The 24117-nt window shown below is 36.5% G+C and overlaps 1 protein-coding gene across 3 annotated transcripts in view; it reads left to right on the forward strand.

The window, feature by feature from the left end:
- RALGPS2 (Ral GEF with PH domain and SH3 binding motif 2) overlaps positions 1–24117 on the forward strand; it is a 157751-nt gene that overhangs the window by 40490 nt on the left and 93144 nt on the right. For all 3 annotated transcript variants that reach the window (XM_065883881.1, XM_065883189.1, XM_065884542.1), the window contains 3 exons: positions 4440–4544; positions 5615–5665; positions 20677–20760. In XM_065883881.1, the coding sequence (XP_065739953.1) occupies positions 4440–4544; positions 5615–5665; positions 20677–20760 (240 nt within the window). The remainder of the gene's footprint in view (positions 1–4439; positions 4545–5614; positions 5666–20676; positions 20761–24117) is intronic.

Below are 24117 nucleotides of genomic sequence, written 5' to 3' on the forward strand. Positions count from 1 at the left end.
AGGCCTTGCTGTCATTGAAAATATTCTATTCTAAGTCAGTAGTTTCAATTATTTTTCTTATTAGATGATTTCTGTATTTTTTAACATCTTTATTGGAGTATGATTTCTGTATTTTTAACTCTGGCTCTGGCTTCCCTTATGAATTTTATGAAGCATTTCTGATGAATGCACTTTTTACTTACAATATGAACAAAATCAGGTTACTTCGTTTCTATTCTGCTGCACTACCTGTAAAGAAAATAGGCCACCCTCTTTCTCTGACTTTTGTTAGTAGCATCACCGTGTCCTTAGCATCAGCGTTCAGATCTGTAGATTTGGCATTAACCTGCTTCCCCTTGCCCACCACAGCCATTTTCACATCACAGCAGGGAGAGTCTGCTAACAAAACAGAAGTTAGAATCCTCTGTAATGTAATCATCTAGTGACATCTCATCCTGCCCACACTCAAGTGGAGAGGATTACACATTGGGGTGACCACCAAGAGATAGAGATGCCTGGCAGCCGGCTTAGAGTCTGTCTACCACACCTTATCTCTGAGATCTAGTCCTTTACTCCTTATTTCTCCTAGTACCATCTTAGTTTGGTCATTCATTATTTCTTGTCTAGAATGTTACAGTGGCCTTTTATTTTGATCTCGCACTTCTATTCCCTGCTATTTTTGGTACATTTGACTGTAATTCAATTTTAATATTCTTAAAATAGCTGTTATACTTTATTTTATTCCCAAACTGTCCATGGTTCCTCATTACCTACTAACTAAATATTAACTAAATACACATTCAGCCCTGCATTTAAGACTTCCATCAAAATGAGCCTAAATTTTCTTTCTAATGGATTTAACTGCTACTAATTCTTTATGTGAAATTTACATTCTAATGAAAGAATACTACATCTTGTTGATGTTTGTATAAACCCTTAGCCTTTTCTATTTCAAAAAATTAGGGAAGTTTTCTCCTGATTCCCTGAACAGATAGGAGCTTTCTGATTTTTGAAACTATCACTTAAAAAAAAACATTTAAAATAATTTTTCCATAAATTTATACATAGCTTTTCTTCCTCCTTGAGACAGGGATTATATATGTTTGTAAATATGTCTGTAATATATGTATATTTACATGGTATTTTTATGACCATATTTCTTGACTATGTTAAATGTACGTGTGTATGTGTATAGTATATTTATGACTATGTATCCTGAAACATATGAGCTAGTATTACAGGAAACAGAACACAATTGTTTGTTAAATAAAATAGATCATTTCACTCATATAAAAAATAGTGTTGGCCTTTCTGAAAGTGGATGAATTACCTCAGAGTAATATAATTTAGTACATGAGAAGTAAGGGGGGGGGAGGGAAGTCTGCCTTTTAAATTGTCCTCCTGCTGTGGCAAGAAGATAAAATTAAAAATATATGTTTTTCTACCTTCTCTTAAAATAAAGATGTGTTAACATATCAAAATGCAAACTTCACAAATGTGAAAACCTCACAAGTACTTAAGGTATTTGATGGGTGATTGACTCCTCCTGTCTCTGCCTTCTAGACTTAACCTTTGTTTAAGCTTCTGGTCAGTAGAGTGGTGGCGAACTTTTTTCAGACATTTAGAAGTGTCAGTATTTTTTTAGTCTTGTTGTGAATAAAGAATTACTACTATGCACATTATGTCTCAGTACTGCTTAGCTTCTTGTCGTTACCAGCTTATTTATTGGTAGTGGGAAAGCAGATAGAAGCACGTCACTCATAATTTTTAAAGCCTCTACTGATGGCTTGTAAGAAGGAAAAGAGGAAAATGATTACTGACTTTGATAAGCAATAAGATTGCCATTATGATTTGCTCACTTGTCTTGAATGAGTTAGAAACTTGGAGAAAATTACCAAATTATGTTTAAAATGAATGTATTTACTTGACAATATATTTATTATTTGGTAGTTATTGGATTAGTATATACTGCTTAACTGATGTCTGTTTGAATGCTTAACATGAATAAATTTCTGTATTTGTCTTGGAATATAAAGTAACATTGTCAACATACTGTAAGCTAGTCTTAGTTACAGAGGTTAAGCACATGGAATAAGATACTATATATGAAATCCATTTATGAGACTTTGGACTTCTGCTCAGACACATAAAGAGCTTGGAATTCATTACTCCTGTCCTCACAGCTTGATAAAAGCTGAACAAACTGAAAACCAATAACTCGTCTTAGCTCTATGAGAGAACTGATGTCACAGAGCAAATTGACAGTGATGCCCTGAAAACTGGAGAAAGGCAAATAGGGAGAATCACTGTTTACCAAGAGCAGAATTCCCTGGAGCTTACTGTAATTGACAAACTGCTGGAGGCAGTGTGTGGACTAGCTTGAGAGTTAAGAACTCCTGGGGGCTCAGTTTTAGGTCTCCCTCCCCACCTTTGTGAGTTTTACCTCCAGGAGCCCCCACCAAGTTCTCACAGTGAGGTTCGGAGAAAAATCCCTCCTGTTTCCAGCAGAGGGAGGGGAAAGTAACCATTTTGAAATATACTCGGGGGAAGTAATCATCCTAATATATGCCCAGCACATTGTATTCCCCACCTGACCTCAGGGGAGACTGCTTTACCAGAGCCTAACCTACTTGCAGAAAGAGAAATACCCAACTCAGGGCCCTCTAGCCTTCCTGTCTTACTTTCTAAGGGGAGTCTAGGGTACTGAGAAGCACCTAAGGTCACAGCCCAAGGGCACAGGCTCACTAAAGTACCTGATTGTAGGGCAATGGAATGCTTCTCCTCTTCCCACACCTTACCACCGCATCAACATGGCTCCTGTATAATAGTAAAGGATCACAGCTGAAAGAACTGCAAAGCAGGAGTTTCTAGAAAAACCCAGAGACCAAAACAAGGACACTAGAAGAAGGTGAAGGCACCTCTAACCACAACAAATAGTAAACAGCATAACTCCTATACAAATAAACGTAAACCCTTGCACTAAGGGCCTATTTGCCTCAGTTTCTGTTACCCACTAAATCATGTCTGGCTTTCAGCAAATTTTAAGGCATGCTAAAAGTAACAAAAAAACATAGGCTGAGAGGCAGAGCAAGCAGCACAGCCAGACTCAGATATGGCAAAGATTTTGGAATTAACGGACTGGGAATTAAAATAACCATGATTAATAATGCTAATAGCTCTAATGGAAAAAATTGACAACATGCAAGAATAGATGGATAGTAGAAGCAGGGATATTGAAATTCTAAGAATCAAAAGGAAATGCTAGAAATCGAAAACGTCGTTCCAGAAATGACGAGTGACTTTGGCTCACCAGTAGACTGGTGACCAGTAGACGGCTAAGGAAAGAATCAGTGAACCTGAAGACATGTTAATAGTATCGTCCCAAGCTGAAGTGCAAAGAGAAAATAGAATGAGGAAAATGGAACGCAATATTCAGGAACTGTGGGGCAATGACAAAAGGTGTAGCATGTACGTAATGGGGCTGCCAGAAGGAGGAGAAAGAGAAAGGAGCAGAAGAAATATTTGAAGTAATAATGGTTGAGAATTTTACAAAATTAATGACAGATCCCTTCCTTTGTAATGATTTTGATATTTAGTTGCTACTGCAAGGGAAGTAAAAATGAAGCATAATGACAGATGCTCAAAATTGATGTATAATAGCTGGTAGGTTGACATACATAATATTATACCTCTGTAAATGAAACTTTGGTTAGTTTCTTCTGCCACTGACTGTAGCCTGATATCCTACCACCATTTAACAGAGAGTGATCTAAATGTTCTTACAGGGATGATACTCTGGTTTCAGCCAACTGATTGCAAAATACACTTTTATTTTGTAGTACAGATGAAGTGGAAATTTAACAGAAATAAGATTTTCAGGGCCAGAAGCCACCTTTTGTTCTGCATATAGCAACAGCAAATTCAAAATTAAAGCAGAAAATGCTTAAATCTGTACTATAATAAGAAGAAGAGTATCAATTGTGCTATCACAGACAGACATTCACTTAACAAACTAGATTGGGTTATTTAGTTAATGTAGTTCTGAATGTTTTCCTGTGGTTTATGTTAGGAAAATAATTTGTCTTTTTCTTAATAAAAATTAGTTTTTAAAATTATAGATGGGTGTATCCTTCTCCCCTAACTTCTTTTACCCCATTTGAAAATCATTGAACTTGTTATTGATATCTTTTATTTCTTTTGGAAATGATAGGATGTCAGGGTGAGGAAACAGACAGGAAAACTTACTTGAGAACCTAAAACCCTAAAATTGAGGTTAGATTTCAAGTTGCCCGACCCTTTTCCTAGTGCTCTTCCAAGGAAGCAATGTGTTCTGCCCAACTTTTCTACAGCATTTGTTAACTCACTTTTAGCTTCCTCAGTTTTAAGGCCGGTCTAGTTTCCATGACACTTAACTGCAAGACAGTTTTTAAATGGCTGCATTTTTTTTTTCAATTTAACAGAAAAGTAGCAGTTCTGAGTCATTGAGTGACAAAGGTTCTGAATTGAAGAAAAGCTTTGATGCTGTGGTATTTGATGTCCTTAAGGTTACACCAGAAGAATATGCGGTAAGCCTCCCACCTCTTGTTCTCCAGTTTTTGCAGGTAATTTACATATTGGTGCAATTCAGTTAGAATTTGTAGGCCCAACAGAGGAGATTTTTTAAAAAAAAAAACTGGATGTGGGAATCGATGGGGAGAGTAGCACAACAATGGAGCAAGCAGAGGAATGAACAGGAGAAGGTAAGAAAATCCATTGGTATTTTTAGAGCAGCTTCGTAAGTTACACTATCAACTTGGTAAGTAATAATAAGTATTTACCTTCATGGTAATTGCTTTTGTCCCTACCAATACCACCTCCCCAAGCTAACTGTACTTTATTGACATATGTAAGAAGAATTTTTACTTTTTCCTAAATTAAAAAATTAAAGTTGAAGGCATTATTGCAGTATCATGAAGGATACCTAGAAAAACTTTTAATTCTTAACTGATATGTGTTCATTTATTTGTGCTATCTTTTCCCTTTAACTTGTTAGCAGAATATATTGATTTCCTGATATTGCATCACTCTTGCATTCCAGGAGTAAACTGTGTTTGGCCATAGCATATTATTCCTTGGTATATTGCTAGATTTTGTTTTACATCTATAACCACAGTTGAGATAGGTCTGTGTGAAGTCCTTCAATATGCTTTGCCACTAGTGTAGAGTCAGTTACTTCTTATAAATTGGGAAGAATACCTTTTCATTAATGTCATATTTTATATTACTGTTTGAGTAGATATGATTTAATAGTCACAACAACAACACTGCTCTATGAACCAGTAGCTCCAAGGTTTTTTTTTTAAATTTGGATTTAATGTATGACCATGTTCAAATTTTTATAATTATTTTTATTTTGTAGCTTTACTTTATTTATCTCACAAAACAATATGAATAGGCATGAGATAATTAGAATTAATTATATTTAATGATATAAGGGCTAAATTTTCATTTTTTTAAGCCCTTATAAAACTGGGATTTCTTTCTGGTAAAGATTTGAGTACTCAATATGTTTTAGTACAGAATATAATTTTAATTGCAAATATATGTCACATTATGGAATGCCAAGAAATTGTAATTTTTTTACTTTTTATTTCAGGGTCAGATAACGCTAATGGATGTTCCAGTATTTAAAGCCATTCAACCAGATGTGAGTAGTTTTAAGAACTTTCCTTTAAAATATACAAGATGGTGAATTATAGTATCCCCAATTAAGAAGTTTTAGAAGTGACAAATTACACTTTATATTAATTTTTAAATGTTTAAAGCTTTTGATGTAACTTCTCTGTATATTACTCAAGGCCTCAAAAACTCATGTGGCATTCATAGCTATACACTGTTGAGTCATAGATAGTACTGTTTGAATCATTTTGGCTGATTTGGCTTCATCACTTTACTGAAGTATCTATTTTACTGATGAGAAAACAGAATGACATTTGTCCCCGACACACACCTAAGTGTTGGAACTGGCTTTCAGACTCTAAAAACTGATGCTTTTCCCACTCTTGTCAGGTAAGAATATTAATATGATTCTGTATCTCAAAACTAAGTCATTGATAATACCGACATATTCAGTACCATAAGATATTTTTTTAGTTCTTCTGGGAACAAAATATAGTGTATTTGTTGCAGTATTTTCAAGTCAACTATAACATAGATGTTACAGAAAACATCTGTATCTTCAGTGGTATAGACAGTATTAGTCCTGTGTTTTTCAAGTGAGTTACTTAATGTCTGAGTATCTCAAGTCTGTCACTTAACAAAGTGAAAGGATGGGCCTGAATGATCTCTGAGTCTTTGTCATTTCCACAACTCTGTGTTTTTCTAACTTTCCTCCCTTACCATGGAGGGCACCCTCAATAGAACCATTAGTTTAGCAACAGAGGAAGAGAAACAATCTAGTCTATAAATAAGGCACAAACAGAAAATGGCTTTTGTATTTAAATGATAGTAACTGAAATATTCATTTCCTCACATCCCCGAACAAAACAAAGCAAACTAAATTCTTTATAAAAATTACATTTTTTTTGCCCTGAAGTTCAGCCATCTTCTCCTTAGACATATTTTTTTCCTTTTTTTTTTTTTTTTTGCGGTACACGGGCCTCTCACTGTTGTGGCCTCTCCTGTTGCGGAGCACAGGCTCCGGACGGGCAGGCTCAGGAGCCATGGCTCACGGGCCCAGCCACTCCACGGCATGTGGGATCTTCCCGGACCGGGGCACGAACGCGTGTCCCCTGCATCGGCAGGCGGACTCTCAACCACTGCGCCACCAGGGAAGCCTCTATTTTTTTCCTTTTGAATAAACTGCAATTACTATATTTCTGTTTCATACAACATTAGTACCATCCAGTAGAAATATAATGTGAACCATTTCTATAACTTTACATTTTCTAGTAGCCACATTACAAATTAAAAAGAAACAAGTAAAATTAATTTTAATAATTGTACTTAACCTACTGCATCCAAAATAATTATCATTTCAACTTGTAATCAGTATATAAATTATTGAGATGTTGTACCCTCTTTTTTCTGTACTAAGCCTTTGAAATTCAGTGTATATTGTATAATTACAGCACATCTTTATGTGGAGTTGCCACATTGCAAGTGCTTGTGCTTGGTAGTCATTTGTGGAGAGGGGTTTGACATTGAAGGTCTAGACAGTGACTATTACTTAAGGACATAAACTTCGGGTCAGTGGGAAATCTTTATTTCCCTGGGACATCTAACAGTGCTTTGTAAACTTCATAGAAGTGAACCTTAAAAATGCCCTTGACCCCACTTCCTGATCTAATTTAACACCAACCCCACTGATTTTTTTTTTAACCTAAGTATCTTATTTATCCATTCTCTCTCTACTCTCAACACGCCAATCCAAGACACCATTGTAACTCATCTGAATTACTGCAGTGCCCTCTTACCTGATCTGTCCACATCCACCCTGACCCTTCTAAACTTTCTCTACCCAATAGCCAAGGTAATCTTTTCAACATGTAAATCTGCCCATTGGATTCCTCTGCTTATAATGCTTCAGTGGCTTCCTGTCACTCTGAGGGTAAAGACAAACTATCCTAATATCGTCTACAGATCTCTTCAAAGTTTTGCCTCCTCTTACCCATTCCAACCTTATCTTACACCTTTTCCACATTTTTCTGGTCTCACTACAGTGGCCTTTTAGCCCCTCTCACCACTGAGCCTGTGTACATCCTAGTTAACTGCTACTCATCCTTCAGTTCTCAGATCAAGTTTGACTTTCTCAGGTGAGCTTTTCTTCTCTTCCTACAGGCTCTCCCAGCACTTCCTAGTTCTTCACTGGACTTGTCAGTTGCAGTTTTACATGTATGTGTTGTGGTTCAACAAGTATTTACTGAGTGTCTATTCTGTGCTAGGCACTGGCTTACAGCACTGAAGAGACTAAAATTCCTGCCCTCATGCATCTTATATTTGAGTGAGGTGAACTGGCACTGTGTCATGAAAAACATGGAACAAGCCAGAAGAGGACAGGGCGGCGTAAGGGCAGTGGGAGCTGTGATTTTAGATAGGATGGTCAGAAAGGCTTCACTGAAAAGGTGCCTTCTGAGAAAGACCTGAACGAGGTGAGAGAGCAAGCCGTACTGGTGTTTTGGGGAAGAGTGTTCCAGGCTGAGAAAACAGTACTGATACTTACTACCATAAGTTTCGTTCTTAGTTCTTTCAGGAACAAAATATAGTGTGTTTGTTGTAGTATATACAAGTCTGCAATGGCCCTGGATACTTTTCATTATACTTTTATTTTATGACTTTATAATATGACTGTGTGTTGTATTTTAGAGACAAGAAAGAAATCAAGGAAGGCATTTTTTGTTAAAGGAGACTAACATTTATTATGCATCTACCCATTGTAAGCCATTTATTATGCTCACATAAGGGAAAAGATTACTGGTGTGAGGTGTGAAGCCCAGGGCAAAAGCCAGTGAGCTGCAGTGAGTGAGCACAAGGGTCTAGTAGAAAGTGAGAAACGTAGAGAGGGCTGGATGGCATGGTGCCTTGAAAACCGTTCCTCTGAAAAAGATCGGAAGGTAGGGGAGGGTTTTGAGCAAACAAGTGACATTTTCTGACTTGGGTTTTAAGTAGCTCTTCCTGACTACTGACCAGGGTATGTGGGGAGGCAAGCCTGGGGGTGGGGAGGGGCTGGTACCAAGAACTGAATCAAGGAGACCAGGTGAGAGATGAAGGTGGCTTGCATCAGGGTGTGAGGGAAGAGGTGGTGAGAAGTTGTCAGGCACTGTATGTGCAAGAGGAGTCAAGGATGATGACAAGGTTTTTGGCCTGACACCGGACACATGTAGTTGATAGTCTCTGAGATGGAAAATTGTTAGTATTGTGTTCATAGCTCCTGGGGCTGCCATTTATATAGAATAGACAGTGTAGCCTGTGGAGAAGGGCCAGAGGAGCAGGTTTTGAAGGAAGAGCCTGAGTTCAGCTTTGGACATGTTTTGTTTTACCTGCCTGTTGGACAGCCACAGAGAATGTTAAGTTACATAACATATACTAGCATATATTTTCAGTTCAGACTGGAAGTGTAAGCTTGGGAGTTGTCAGTGTAGGGATATTTAAAGCATAGGTGAGATTACCAAGAGGGTGAATACAGATGCAGAAAAGAAGGGACCTATTTAGTGTTGAGGAGGAGCTAACAAAAGAAACTGAGAAGCAGCAGCCGGTGATTTAGGAGGAAACCTAGGTTAGTGTGAAATTCGATGAACCAAGTGAAAGACATTTTTAAGAAGGAAGGCGTGATCAGGTACAAAGTGGTGTTAATCATGTGCTTGTTTGTTTATTGCTTGCCACTTCTGCTAGGTTTTAAGCTACATGAGGACACTTAGGTCGGATAATTTTGCTTTCACTATTTTATCTGTCTGGCATGTAGTAGGAACTCAGTATTTAGAATGAGAAAATGAACAGTGTTTAGTAAATGTTTGTTCAATGAGAGAATGTCTTAAAAAATTGAAATAGGAACCCTTGGAAGAAAAGCTGTAGCACCAAAATATTCTGATGTATCCATCTCATATAATCATCAAGATTACATTAAATCTGGCAGCGTAAACAGGACTTTGTCATCTGGCAGAAAAATGTTTTCTAATTTATCCTGAGATATTTAAGACATACCACAAGGCATATGTAATGAGATGAACCTCTCATCTCAACCTTCAGCCTAAGCAGTACTGTCGAAGCCACTCTGCGTCCTCCCATATTCACCTCTCTTCCCTCCTCCCACCAAAGGAACCACTATCCAGTATTGATCTGTATCATTCCTGTGCATTTAGATACAGATTTTCTGTAAGTATATGTATCCCTTAGCAATATGTGCTTTTGCAGGTTTCAGATTTTTTTATGTAAGTGGTATCCTGTTTTTTTTCTTCTTTAGCTTCTTATGTCTAACATCGTTGACTAGCATCCATGTTTATACTCTAGGGCATTAATTACTGAGTTGTAGCGCGTTAGCATCCTTAAATTTATTAAATACTGCCAAATTGTTTTCCATGTTGTTTGTACAGATATTATTATGTGAAACTCTTGCTATTGATAACTTTAACAGAAGATTTTTTAAGCCACGATGGTGGCCAATCTAATGTATTAGTCTCATTAGCATAAAATGGTGTCTACCTTATTATGTAGTTCGAATATTAACTTTATAAAGAATGAATTATTTTTGTTAAATTCAAATTTAACCTCAGATATGAAAAGATAGTGTTATCACTGAACCCAGTAAATTTATCCTCATGTTTCTGCCCATTATACCAGTGTTCATTCTACTTTATATATAATTTTATGTAAAACTTTAAAAACTATATATATATATATATATTATGAGACTATTAAAAAGATCTTTAGTTAAGTTACACTAAAACTGTTTCAATCAAAACTCATTATTATGTGTGAATATCCACATGTAACTTTATTTCAGGTGATGATTTATTCACATTTTCTGAAATAAAATGTGTTCTAAATTTGAGCTTTGAAGATTATAGATTCTGAATCCAACTATGTGGTTTAGTGATTTTTCTTGCAAATTGGTGATTGAACCACACAGGTCTCACTCAGTTTTTTACAATAGAGGCAATTTGTGAGTTATTTGAAACTTATTAAAATATATAACTCCTATTAATTCTGTTCCCTAAGTAGGTCCCTGTCATTCTTACCAGTTTGTGGCATTCTGTATTCCCAAGTCATTCATATCAAGCAGAATTTGTTTAAACTTTTGTCCCTAAACTTATTCTTGACTTGTAGAAAGAAAGGGGCAGCTATAAGAAGCACAGTTGTTTTCTTAGAATAAAGCTGCTTATCTGACTGTCTGTTACACTGTCTACCTCAGAATTGCTCAGGGAAAAAAGAAAAATTCCAAGCCTTTTATTTCCCTCTAAAAACTATTGGCCTTATCTTTGAGATGTTAAAAATTATTTTTTATTATATAGGGACTGGCCTTAGTCGTCCGTAAAATACTGGACAACGAAATCACATCTTCAAGTAAGCAGATCTGAAGCAAACATAATGCTAAGTCTGGTTTTTCTCCAACCTTGTATCACACTTGAAATTACCTCAGAGTGAAGGAAAACAAAAGAACAGATTTCAACACTTTGTTTCTTAGTTTTTTGTTTTATGGTAGAGAAGAATAGAAAAACATGTTCACCAATGAAAAGAATTTAATGGTAAAGGAAAAGTCCAGTAATTTTAAAAACTACTTAGTAGGAATATAATTACATGTTTGCTCTGGTTTTAGTTTTTAAGGTCCCCTGTCTGAGTGATTTGTACCATTTATCCACTTTTAATACCAGTCAGAAACCTTCGAGTCATTCTTTTCCCTTCTCCCTGCATCCTCTTTCCTCTGTTCTCCAGTATCTCCGGTCGATTTTCCTTCCTAAATAACTTTTCTCCCCTTCCCTATGAACTCTGAAGGGTATTTATTAAAAGAGCACAGTGTTTTTTCAGGGCTGCAGCTCATTGGCTCTAGAAGTATGAACATTCCTTAGTGCCTGTACATGGTTGCTGGGCCTGAGACAGGTCTCAGCTCAATCTGTTATCTGTATATACTGGTGGATCCCCCTTCATCTGAACACTTTGCCCTGATAGTCCCATAGTTAGTGCTACAGAAATCCTAGGAATCTTCACTTGCCCATTGTCCCAAGCAGCATGGCCAAATTTGGAAGCTTCTATGGATAGTGTGATCCCTCTCACACAAAACCAGTCTTTTCATTCTTCTTCCCTCCTCCTAATAAGTAGCCATTTCTTAGTGATAGGGACTGGAAGGAAACACAATAATATGGTTGCTGGCACTGAAGTTATACTGATTACAAGGAAGGAGAAAAGTTAGTAGCTCCATCATCTGCACTCACCCTCTGTTAATATGTCCTTACAACTCTCACTTCCACAGAGTTGCTCACTGTCTTTTTGTTCCTGTTGTTCTTTAAGTTAAACCAGTTTTGGGGGTAAATTTCCATGTATTTTGCTGCCTCTTTTTCTTTTTTAATCAGTGTCCAACATTCACAGCTGTCTGAATGGGTGCTCAGAAAATTCTTAATTACTTAATTTCACTTCCTTTAAAATTTATTTTAAAGCCCTTTGAATCCCAAAAGATAATTTTTAGTGGCAAACATAAAAGCAATGAGCCAGAAGAGATGCATTTTTGTTTCAGCTTTGCCATCTATAGATTGTGCCAGTAATACAACCTATTTCATATCTTCAGCCTTTCTTAAAAAAAAAAAAAATTAAATGTGTGAAATAAGGGATTTTGGACTACTTGACCTTTAAAATACCTTCTAGGGACTTCCCAGTGGCACAGTGGTTAAAGAATCCACCTGCCAATGCAGGGGACACCGGTTCAAGCCCTGGCCTGGGAAGATCCCACATGCCACAGAGCAACTGAGCCCGTGCGCTTCAACTACTGAGCCCATGCGCTTCAACTGCACTCTAGAGCCTGCATGCCGCGACTACTGAAGCCGCGAGCCACAGCTACTGAAGCCCACGCGCCGGGAGCTGGTTCTCCACAACAAGAGAAGCCACCGCAATGAGAAGCCTGTGCACTGCAACAAGGAGTAGCCCCCGCTCACCGCAACTAGAGAAAGCCCGCGCGCAGCAACAAAGACCCAGCACAGCTGAAAATAAATAAATAAATTTTATTTAAATAAGTAAATAAAATAAAATACCTTCTAGGTCTTTTGAGAAATTCCTGGAAGTAGAATAATTTTGGGGGGTGACTTCAGAGTAATAGCTTCAGTTAAGTGAAGCTGTCAATCAGTAATAAACAGGACTTTGACCAAAACTGCAGAAGTCTTAAGGAGGTGATAACTGTTGGGGGTGGTCATAAGTCAAGTTCTTAGAGATTGGGGGTCTCACTAGAACGTAAATTCCACAAGGGCAGAAACTTGTCTGCTCTTTTCACTGATGTATCTATAGTGCTTGAATAATACTTGTTCAATATTTGAGTTTGATGAGTGACCATTCCAAGGCTTTATCCTGTACAGCCTACAGGCATATCGTCTTCCATTGTTTATCATGTTTGGAGTTATTTTTGCAAAAGTCTGTTACCCAGTCCAAGAATGTAACTTTTATAAAGTAACACTCATTCTATGGAACAGAATTTTTTTCCCCTCTGCCCACAGTTCAGAACCATTTTCTTCCCTAGTATGAATTCTTCAGTGTTCAGTAAGGGCGAAAGTTTACCATAAGGGAAACACTCATTAATTTCAAGTATGAATTTTCTGGTATTTAGTTGAAGCTCAGCTCTTGTTAAAGTTTTCCCACATTTCTTATACGCATAGGTTGCCCCAGTATGATTTCTCTTCTGATTGTGAAGGTTTTTTTTCTTTTAGAAAGCTCTTACACATTTACAGGGCTTCCTTCCATTGTGAGTTCTTTCATGTTGAGGAAGCAATGACTGTATTCTGAAGATTTTTCCATGTTAATTACATTCATAGGATTTTGGGGGTTTTTTTCTATTATGAATTCTCTGATGCTCTATAAAGCTTGTATTTCTCCTGGAGGCATTGCCACGTTCATTACGCCGATGGGGTTTCTCTTCAGAATGAGTATTATGTTATTCAACACAGGATGAGTTATGACACAAAGCTCTCCTGCAATCAGGCTCTCTCTCCAATAGCAATTCTCTGGTGATTTTGATCAGTCTTAAGAAAGGGGGGTGAACTGCGCTTGAAATCTGTACTGTAGTCATTATGTTGAATAACGTTTACCTCTCTCATGAGGTTCCCAAGTGTTTATAAAGTGACAGGCTCTGACTGAAAGTCCTGTGATATGTATTACATTCAAAGAAGAAAGTTCCACACTTTATTCTGGTAGGTCAATATAATAAGTCATTTAGATTATATCAATAAACACATTAAATACAAAGGATAGATAAGGCCCTCCTGTATAACGGGGATACACTAGAGATTGAGGAAGAATTCTGGTTAAATGAGGGAAAGTACATAATAGGTCATTCTGAATCTTATTAAAGCATTTCCGAAAAACTTACAATTGAGCTATTTCTGACAATATGTATAAAGAGCTTTCTCTATGCGAAATTTCTTCTGTATGCAAACAGCCTATAATCTTGGCAACGTCCAAAATTCCAACATCAGGAATATCATAATTCTGTCCTTGTTTTAATGAAAATTATCATTTTCATTAGAATTAAAATGTAAAAATCCATGAATATAGTGGGAGGTTTGAAGAAAGCAAAGAAGACATGTGACTCTTCTTGTGGACTAGAAAAAGCTAGCTGTTTGTTTTGTCAGTTCATATTATTGCTGTTCCTTACTGCGAACTTCCTTTATATACAGTCAGGGCAGGCTTAGATTAGAACTAGGGAAGATAAATGTTGACTAGGAGAGTAGGTATATCACAGTATCAGTGGCAGAAGATAGCTTCTGCCTTTCTCTCTGATCTCCCTATAGAGGTGGCTTTAAGGTATTGGAAGGAGGGAGGTTGGGGGAGGAAAGAATGTGAGTACATTACATTACAGAAAAGTGAGGTGGTGTTTTTGATTTAACATATTCCATTAGAATTATATAGTTTCAGGGTTTATCCTACCCATTAAGAATATAGGAATCGCGGTGAGCCCCTCATCTCAGGGTGAGCGCTCATCTATGGCTGAGACTTCTTTCCAAAGAGCCATACAGGCTGAATGCTAATGGCTGTATTATGCCCCTGTAAAGCTTCCAGCTTTTGAGCCTAGGAATGCCTCAGCAGCAGTCATCTTCTCACTCTGAGGGCCCCCACGCCCCACAGTCTTTTACAAATTCCATTGCTTTTTCTTTCCTTGCCTCAGTCTCTTTCTACATGCTGGTCTATATTGGCCTTTTCTCTTCTTCTATCTATAGGTATCCCTACAACATCACCCTTAGAGCAGTGCTTTTAAAAGTGTTGGAACCTACAAGATGAAATTTAGATCAAGAATTTGACTTTACAGAACAAACCTACAAGACGTAAGAGAAGCTGTGGCTCCTGTGAAATTCAGTAGTTCTTTCATAGGGTAGGTGGTCATCAGTTGTGGTGTTTGCCTTCCCACGTGCTTCCAGAATAATCTGTTTAATGGCTCAAAATGAGTCCATGAATATACTTTCAAATACACTTTTAATGACTATTAAGAAATCGCCTTTGTATATGTGAGTTACTGTTAGAAGATTTCTCTTCACTGCCTGATTTAAAAATTGAATGTTGAATCCATTTGAACAAATTTTAAGAGGCATCAAGGCGGTTCTGTTTCATTTAGCCTTTGCTAAAACAGAGGCTTATTTACGCAGTGTACTCAACTTGAATCGGTCTTATTCATAAGTTAGACCCCCCAAAAAACGTCTTTTGAGTCACTAAGTTACTTTAACTTTTTGGTGTTCGTGGGAAATGGATTAGTATAGAATAACTTGACCTGGCTGATAAGCTGTCAATACAAGATGATCTGGTAGGTGAATTTATTTCTTAGATTGTCTAGTGTCACTTGGAGAAAGAGTCTAGGTTCTGAGACAAAAAGAGACAGAGACAAAGGGAAAAGCATCTTTTTTCTCACAGAGATATTTAGTGGCTATTGGGAGGTTGAGATGGGGCAGGGCAAAATTCCTTTAAGGCCAGTTAACCATAAATGCATGTCAAGGTTTAAGAAGAAAGTACTGGATGAGTTCCTGGAGTCCCAGTGCAATGCCTACTTCATAATCCATTAAGTTGGTTTTTGTTTTCGTTGTTTTTTAAACTTTTTATTTTGAGGTAATTACAGTTTCACAGGAAGTTGCAAAAAATAGTACAAGGATAATTTTAGATTCACAATATCAAACCCAGGAAATGGATGTTTGTACAAGACATGTCTGTATAGTTCTGAACCGTTTTACCTTTTTTTTTTTTAATTTATTTTTGGCTGCGTCGGGTCTTCGTTGCTGCGTGTGGGCTTTCTCTAGTAGTGGCGAGCGGGGGCTACTCTTCGTTGCGGTGCACGGGCTTCTCATTGTAGTGGCTTCTCTTGTTGTGGAGCACGGGCTCTAGGCGCGTGGGATTCAGTAGTTGTGGCATGTGTGCTCAGTAGTTGTGGTGCACAGGCTCTAGAGCGCAGGCTCAGTAGTTGTGGCGCATGGGCTTAGTTGCTCTGCGGCATGTGGGATCTTCCTGGACCAGGGCTTGAACCCATGTTCCCTGCGTTGGCAGGCGGATTCTTAACCACTGCGCCACCAGGGAAGGCCACGTTTCATCACTTGTGTAGATTTGTCTTATTGCTACCCCCATCCAGATACAGAACTATTCCATCACCACAAAAGATTTCTCATTTGTGCTACCCCTTTATAGTCACACCCATCCTACTCCCACCCTCATTCCCTACCATCCTTAACTCCTGGCAGCCACTATGCTGTTCTCTATAGCCCTAGTTTGTTGTTGTCTTAGATGGGCTAGTAATGTAACATTGTTTCAAAGGGGAAATGTTTTCTGAAGCAGAGACTACTAAAGTTTTTAAGAACCTGCTTGTTCTTATTTTTTAATTATAAGTTTCTTTAGGATGGAGGGCTCCAATGGAATTTTAACCTATTTGCTCCCAAGTAATGTGACTGGAGGTTCATTTAACTCCTGCCTTCTTTCAGTCTGCTTCAGAGTTTTATTAAAGGGGAAAAGCATTTTTTCATTAAGCTAATGGTGTTGAAATGTCCCCAAAATTGAATGGATTTTTCAAAATGTCTTAGCATTTCTTAGTTGAGGAATCAGAAAAGCATTAAAAAATTTTTAATGTAAAAAATAAGGCCACAATTCACTAATACCTTTGTCTGTGTTCCTTATCATAATAAATTATAATGATAAAGATAGGATCAAATGAGTTGATATGTCTAAAGCACTTAGAACAGTGCCTGGCACATAGTGATCTCTATGTTAGTTTTAACTATTATTTTTATTGCTGCTGTTAAGACATATGTTCTCAGGAAGAAAGGACTTTTTAAGCACAAAATCAGAAGATGAGATCACGCAGAAAAGGACAGGTGTATTGGCTACTTTAAACAAACAAAAGCCAGCCCCCATATGCACATAAAGAAGATTGGGAAGATGTTTACATAGGTTTATTCGGGTGGTGGGTTTATAGGAGATTTACGGCCCCCTAACCCCCATTTTCTATTTAACAAATACATTTAGCGACCATAATTCCTCTTACAGTTGGGGAAGTTAAAGTATAATATATAGAAAGGGAATTAAATATACCTAGTTTTGATATGACTCTTGTGAACTGACACTCAGTAGTGCTAGTATAAATGATTCAGTATTTCAGAAGGGCAGTTTGACAAGGATCAAGGCCCTGAAAGGTTCCTACTCTTTGACCTAGTGATTTCACTCCTAGGACTATATATTTAGGAAATGATCAGAAATGTTGGAAAAGGTGCAAGAATGTTCATTATAGTGTAACCTTACTTATAATAGGAAAATGCCTTATCAAATGGCTTGATAAGTTTAATAGCAATTTGTTAGAGACACTTTGATTATAGAATTAATATAAATATGGAAATTAACTGGTTAAAAAACAAATTCAGAGTTGATGGATTTAAATCTAGGAATTTTGTCCTAAACTGTGACATCTTTATATGGTTGTATAAATAGGCTGTGATTTTTAGAAAGAACAAACATGTCTTCCAGAAGTTTGATGTTTTTAATATAGTTATTATATGTCATTTTATGTTAATATCTACCACTAAATATTTTCTGTCTCTACAGGGAGATAATGTGCAATGAGCATGTATCTAGGCTGAGTATCAAGTACCAAAAATTTCTTTTACTGTAGAGTTGCTTCTGTCATTTTTTTTTTCCGTCAGTAATTTCGAATTTGAAAGTTGCAATTTAATTTTAGCTTTAAAAAAAGTAATTCATATCTTCAGAGCATTTACTGTTTATCTGTTGTGTTAAAGTGATAATTTTCATCACTTTCTTCAGTATTCCCTGTCTCAATTGCTCAAGCCAGAAACTTGGGAATTGTAGTACTTCTGGATACCTCATTCTTAGCTTACACTGTGTGGATCCAGTTTTTGACCAAGTCCTGCCTACCTCCAAAATATCTTGAATATTTTACCAGTTTTTTTCAATATCCACTGACACTACCCTACTCAAGGAACATTACCTTTTTCTTGAAGTATTATAATATCATCACAACTATTTCCTCAGTCTTCCCTTGAATCAATTCATTCTTTTTTGTTTCTATTTTATTTTAAAATTTTATTGAAGATATGCATATATCATGTTTAAGAAGCCATATATTTCCATAGGAGAACAAAATATAGCACTATCCTGTTGCTTCCAGCCTCCACCCTTGAGCCCCACGCCCATCCAAGTCTCTTTGTGTTTCTTATTTGGAGGAATTTATATGTTTTTAAGATAATATGTCTAAATGCCTATTGCTTATGATTTTTCAAATTTTGGATATGAGTTATTGATTCTCTACTATAGAAGATGATTTCAGTCTCTTATTTTCTCTTCCTCTCACATTTACACAATTTACTTCCTCCTCTTTTTGTGTAGTTATGTCACAATTTTGACATGAGTAAGTAATACTGGCTCAACCATTCTTTACAAGTGTAGAGAAAGCTAAAGAACAGTTGAGCCATGATTACTTACTTAAATTTTGTTTTCCTTGAGCTAAATAACTTACTTTAGCTTTCTCTCTACATTTGTCACTAATTTTTCTGCCAGAAGTGAATGTAGTGAGTGTGTTTTCTCAATGTGTTCAAACACTCCAGATATTGCTTCATCTTTCAGAGATGTCTCTCTTCGAATTTCCATCCTTGCTACTTACCATCTGGACTTTTGTTCTTAAGGTCTGCTCATTGCTTTGTCCCAGGATCTCCCTTTACTGTTTATCTGGGAATTTCCAACATTTTCTTTCTATGTTGGTTCCTCGGTTTCCTGGATCTTGTCTTCCTTTTTCTTTGCTAGTTTGTTTTGATGGAACACATATTCTACTAGCTCTCTGATAATAGGTGCATATAAGGCAAATTCTCTTGAGACTTTCATGTCTGAAAATGTCTGTGGTATACTTTGATACTTAATTGATATTTTTGTTGGATAAAGAATTCTAGGATTTTGAAGGCTTTGTTTCAGTTGTCTTTTAACTTCTAGGGTTGCTATTGAGATTTCTGATCCCTATTTTTCTGTAGGTGATCTGTTTTTGTTTTGTTCTGTTTTTGAACTGATAGATTTTATGATTTCTTTGTCTCCAGTGTGCTACAGGTTTTTGATGCTAGGCCTTGGTTTGAGTCTTCTTTTTCTTGTTTTTTTTTTTTTTTAATCTTTTGTAATAGGCATTAGGTCTTTTGTCCTTCAAGTTCTGGAGGTATTTTCTTGAATTAGCATTTTTTTTTTTTTTTGATAAGTTACTTTCCTCTATTTTCTCTGTATTCTCTTAAAATTCTTTATATTATTCAGAAGTTGACTCTAATGGACTCTTCTAATTAACGTAATATTTTTGCTCCTACTTTTAGCTTATTGTTTAAAAGATATTATCACCTTTATCTCACAACTCTTCTGTTGATTTTTAAATTTCTTGTATTATATTTTCACGTCCAAAAGTTTTGTTTTCTAAATATTTCTTATTTGTATCCTTCGCCATTTAATGGGAGAAATATCTGTCTGAAAGTAATAATTATATGGTTTTGTCCTTTTCTTTTCTCAGTTTTCTTTTGTTCTCTGCCCTAACTTGATTTCTTCAGAGGTTTTTCTTTTTTCCTATGGATTCTGTCTCTTTCTGGTGGTGGTGGTTGTATTACAGCAGGGTTCTTAACCTATTTTGAACCTTGAACCCTTTTGGCAAACTGAAGCTTCTGGAACTGAACCCTTCTTTAATATCAAAGGAAATCAGTCCTAATAAGATACACTTATTAAAATATTTTTAAAAACTGTTCTATGGCAATACATGTGCCTCTTTATTAACATATTAAGTAAGATTTATAGGTGATGAGATTACAGCTTCAAAGTAGTGATGAGGGTAAATGATATTTTTGAGATATCTGTACCAGTTGTAATGTGCTGTGAAAATATCTGATTTTTATTAGTGACAAAGTCACATGTATTGACAATTCTTCTATAATTTGTAGCCTGCATGTATAATTAAAAGGAATGTCATTTCAGTTAGAGGTTAGTGTAAAAGAAAAATTTAATTTTTTTTTTTTTTTACATCCAAGTTCTTGTGCCCTTTGAATTCTATTGATAGACCCTGTGGGGGATCAAACACCCCTTTATTAGAGGTTTCTTCAAATACCTGGGGTCGTTGGCTGTCAGCTTAAAGACTGAGGTACTAGAAAGCTGATTGAAAGCTCTGAATGAATGACTGGGGCTTGACAACTAGTGGGCTTCACTCTATGTTGTGGGATGCTCAGCTTTCATTGTTTGTAGATAGATTTTTCCTCTTGGGATTCAAACCTCTTGAAAGAAGAACCCATCATTCTGCATATGGAGTATAAGTCTAATTATCTGTGTTCACATAGACAAGTAATTTTGCCCTCTTATATTCTAATAAAATTTCCTTTTGTGATTTAACTGAATGGTTATGCTATTAAATGTGTTCATATTAAATAAAACAGTTCTGGGAAAGTACACAACTGTCTTTAATGCTTTGAAACCATTAATGCAACAGGAAAACTGGGCTATTTCATGAATTTATATTTAATTTTCAACTTAATTTTTCAGGAGCTTTCAAGTTGTGGATGGAATAAAAAGGAAAAATACAGTTCTGCACCAAATGCGGTTGCCTTTACAAGAAGATTTAATCATGTGAGTTGCTTATAAAATTTTGATATTTAGTTTCTGAAATTCAATTTCTCAGTTCATAATTTTCATTAAGAAATAGCTTTAAGTTTTTACATCAATTCTAGAGCATTTTCAGCCAATATCTCTTCAAGTATTGTCTCTGCATGATCTCTGTTTTTTTCCTTCTGTAATTCCTATTGGAAATTTACTGGAACTTGACATTCTTTCCTACTTGTATCTTAACCTTTCATATTTCATCTATCCCTTTGTGCTCTGTTCTGCATGATTTCCTCAGATCTATACTTCAGATCACTAATTCTTTTCAGATGTGTCAAATCTGTTTCAAATCTGTGTGCTTTTACACTAGTGTCATTTTTTTTCTTATTTTTAAAATTTCTTAAATCATTTTCAACTTTTTATTTTATAATTTCTGTTATTATCCAAAGTCCTGGGAGTACTAACTCTCTGTATCTGCTGATCCTTACTCAAAATGGTTTGTTTTCTTAACGATTTTGTAATTTTGAATTGAGAGCTTATGTTCATTTAAGCTTTAGCTGTGGGAATTTTGCTGCTGCCTAGATTGAGGGTGTATACTGTCTAAGAGGCATTTTGTTCGCTTTTGCCAATACCAAGGGCTATTACAGAACTAGGACTATTTTTTTATGTTATATGTTTTGGTTGGGGAACATCTGTACTGAAAGTTTAAGCTCCAAATCCAATTAAGGGCAAGTTACAAATTCTTGTGAAAGGCTTAATTTTCTCCTTCTTCTGTGTCATCTGCCTCTGTCAGTAGGTGAATTGTTTAGTCTACTTTTCCACCAAAATTGTAGCCCTTTGAAGATCCCTTAGATAGGAACAGACAGGGGACAGTAGAGGTGTGAGGCCTTATATTATGACTTTGAAGGAGTATTATATCCCTAGTCCCTATGCTCTTGAGAGGAAATCTTCCAAGGACAGCTGTAGTACCCTTTCCTTTTTTGCCTTTATTTCCTTTGTTTTTGACCTCTAGTGAAATATTTTCTTTTCCTTTCAAGTTAGTTATACACTTATTAAAAAATGGTTGGGGTTTAAAAATGGGGTTTATAGCAGATAGTTTCTCAAGTTACTTGGTTCACTGTATACCCAAAATGGAAATGAGTTAAAGTTTTTTTTTTAATTAGATTAAACCATTATTAAGGGGCCTAGACAAACGTGTCTTATACTGAATTCCTTATTTAAGCTATTTAGAAGTTTTAAAATTTTTCTGAGGTGGTCACAATTTATCATCACAGTAAAACTTTTTTCTTCACCATACAAAAACATTGTAACAATACCCATAAATTTGACTTTAGATTTTTAAGCACTCATATTCTTCTCTTTTTTTTTCATATTATTCTTAAGTAAGCCAAAAGGTTGTTAGAGCCAAATATGTCACAGTGTACCAAAAGCTCTTATGCTTAATCAAGATTACAGTTGATCTATAATAAGCTCCATTACTTAGTTATTCCATTACTGTTATTTTCTCCTAGGAGGGTGTTAGGAAATCTGAAGGTAGCAAATTACAAAGGAAGTTACAGAGAGTCTTTTATTTTTAAAGTGAGTTTCTTGTAGGACTTCCTTGGTGGTGCAGTGGTTGAGAGTCCGCCTGCCAATGCAGGGGAGACGGGTTCGTGCCCTGGTCCAGGAAGATCCCACATGCCGTGGAGCAGCTAGGCCCGTGAGCCATGGCCTCTGAGCCTGTGCTCCGCAACGGGAGAGGCCACAACAGTGAGAGGCCCGCATACCGCAAAAAAAAAAAAGAGTTTCTTGTAGATAGCATATAGTTGGGTCTTCCTTTTTTTTGATCTGGTCTGACAATCTCTGCTTTTCAATTTAGACCTAGAAAAAAATGCAAAGAGAGTTTCTGTATATCCCTAACCTCCCCTAATCTTAACATCTTAGGTAAGTATAATATAGCTATCAGAGCCTGGAAATTAACATGGGTACAATACCATTAACTAAACTAAGGGCCCTATTCAAATTTCTTCAGTATTCCCACCAATATCCTTTTTGTTGTTGTTCCAAGATACCATTTTGGATCCCACATTGCATTTAGTTGTCACTAATTCCAACAAAAGAGTTATTTTGGAGTCTGTTTCTTTTTAATGCTTTTTCTCTTAACAGTCAACTTTGAATCTGTTTCTTTGTGTGTCTGGTAATTTTTTCAATTGTATTGTCATCATTATGGATAATATGTTATAGACATTCTGGATTTTGTTGTCTTCTTTAGAAAAGTATTGATTTTTATTTTATCAGGCAGTTAACTTGGCTGGACTCAAAGTCTAAATTCTGTCTCTCCTTGGAGAACATATTTCTCCTTGGAGAAGTCTTTCCAGATTTTATCTTCATTTGGGCTTCTTTGAGTTTCCCTTGCATGTGCACAATTGCATGGTCAGCCAGAGATTTGGATGGCATTTTTTTTTTTTTTTTTTTTTTTGTGGTACGCGGGCCTCTCACTGTTGTGGCCTCTCCCATTGCGGAGCACAGGCTCTGGACGTGCAGGCTCAGCGGCCATGGCTTATGGGCCTAGCCGCTCCGTGGCATGTGGGATCTTCCCAGACTGGGGCACGAACCCATGTCCCCTGCATCGGCAGGCAGACTCTCAGCCACTGCGCCACCAGGGAAGCCCCTGGATGGAGTTTTTATATAGATTTGGGGGATTTTTCTCGCCTTTCCAGAATTTCCCCCCTCACTTTCTAGCCAATTGTCCTCTGACTTTCAAAGCCATTAAGACTGTGGCCTTCTGCTTGAGTTTCTGGTGCTCCACATTGTAACTGGTGAATGTCCTCAGACAATAAACTTTATAAGTGCAATTCTCACCCAGTGCATCTTACTTTTTCCAAAGATCTGTTCTCCAGTTTCTGCCTTCTTTTGGTTCCTCTCTTGTGCTTTTAATAATTGTTTTTATAATTTGTAATTATAATCAGATGAGCATTTCCAAAGATACCTGCTTCTCCACATTACCAGAAATGGAACTCTCCCCCATCCTTTTAAAACTATGATTTTTTATTAATTATCAAAACAGTAACGTACATTGCAGGGAAACTGTAACAAGGTAGAAATTTATTAAAAGGTGGGGGGAGAAATCACCCTGAGGTGAATGTTGTTAACATTTTTAGTATATATTCTTCCATTCTTTATTTTTTTACTAATCTCACAGAAATAATGCTGTACATGTAATTTACAGTCCTATTGTCTTAACATACCATGAAATGTTACTGTATCATAAAATCATTTTGAAAACATTTTAAGTATCTGTATAATCTCCTATGACTTGACTCTATCATAATTTTAATAATCACTCTATTTTGGCTATTTCTCTGATAACTTGTATTCATGCCTTCTGGCCAGTGGCTTCCTGAT

Source organism: Phocoena phocoena, chromosome 1 (assembly GCF_963924675.1).
Source record: "Phocoena phocoena chromosome 1, mPhoPho1.1, whole genome shotgun sequence".
In the NCBI taxonomy this organism is placed as follows: Eukaryota; Metazoa; Chordata; class Mammalia; order Artiodactyla; family Phocoenidae; genus Phocoena; species Phocoena phocoena.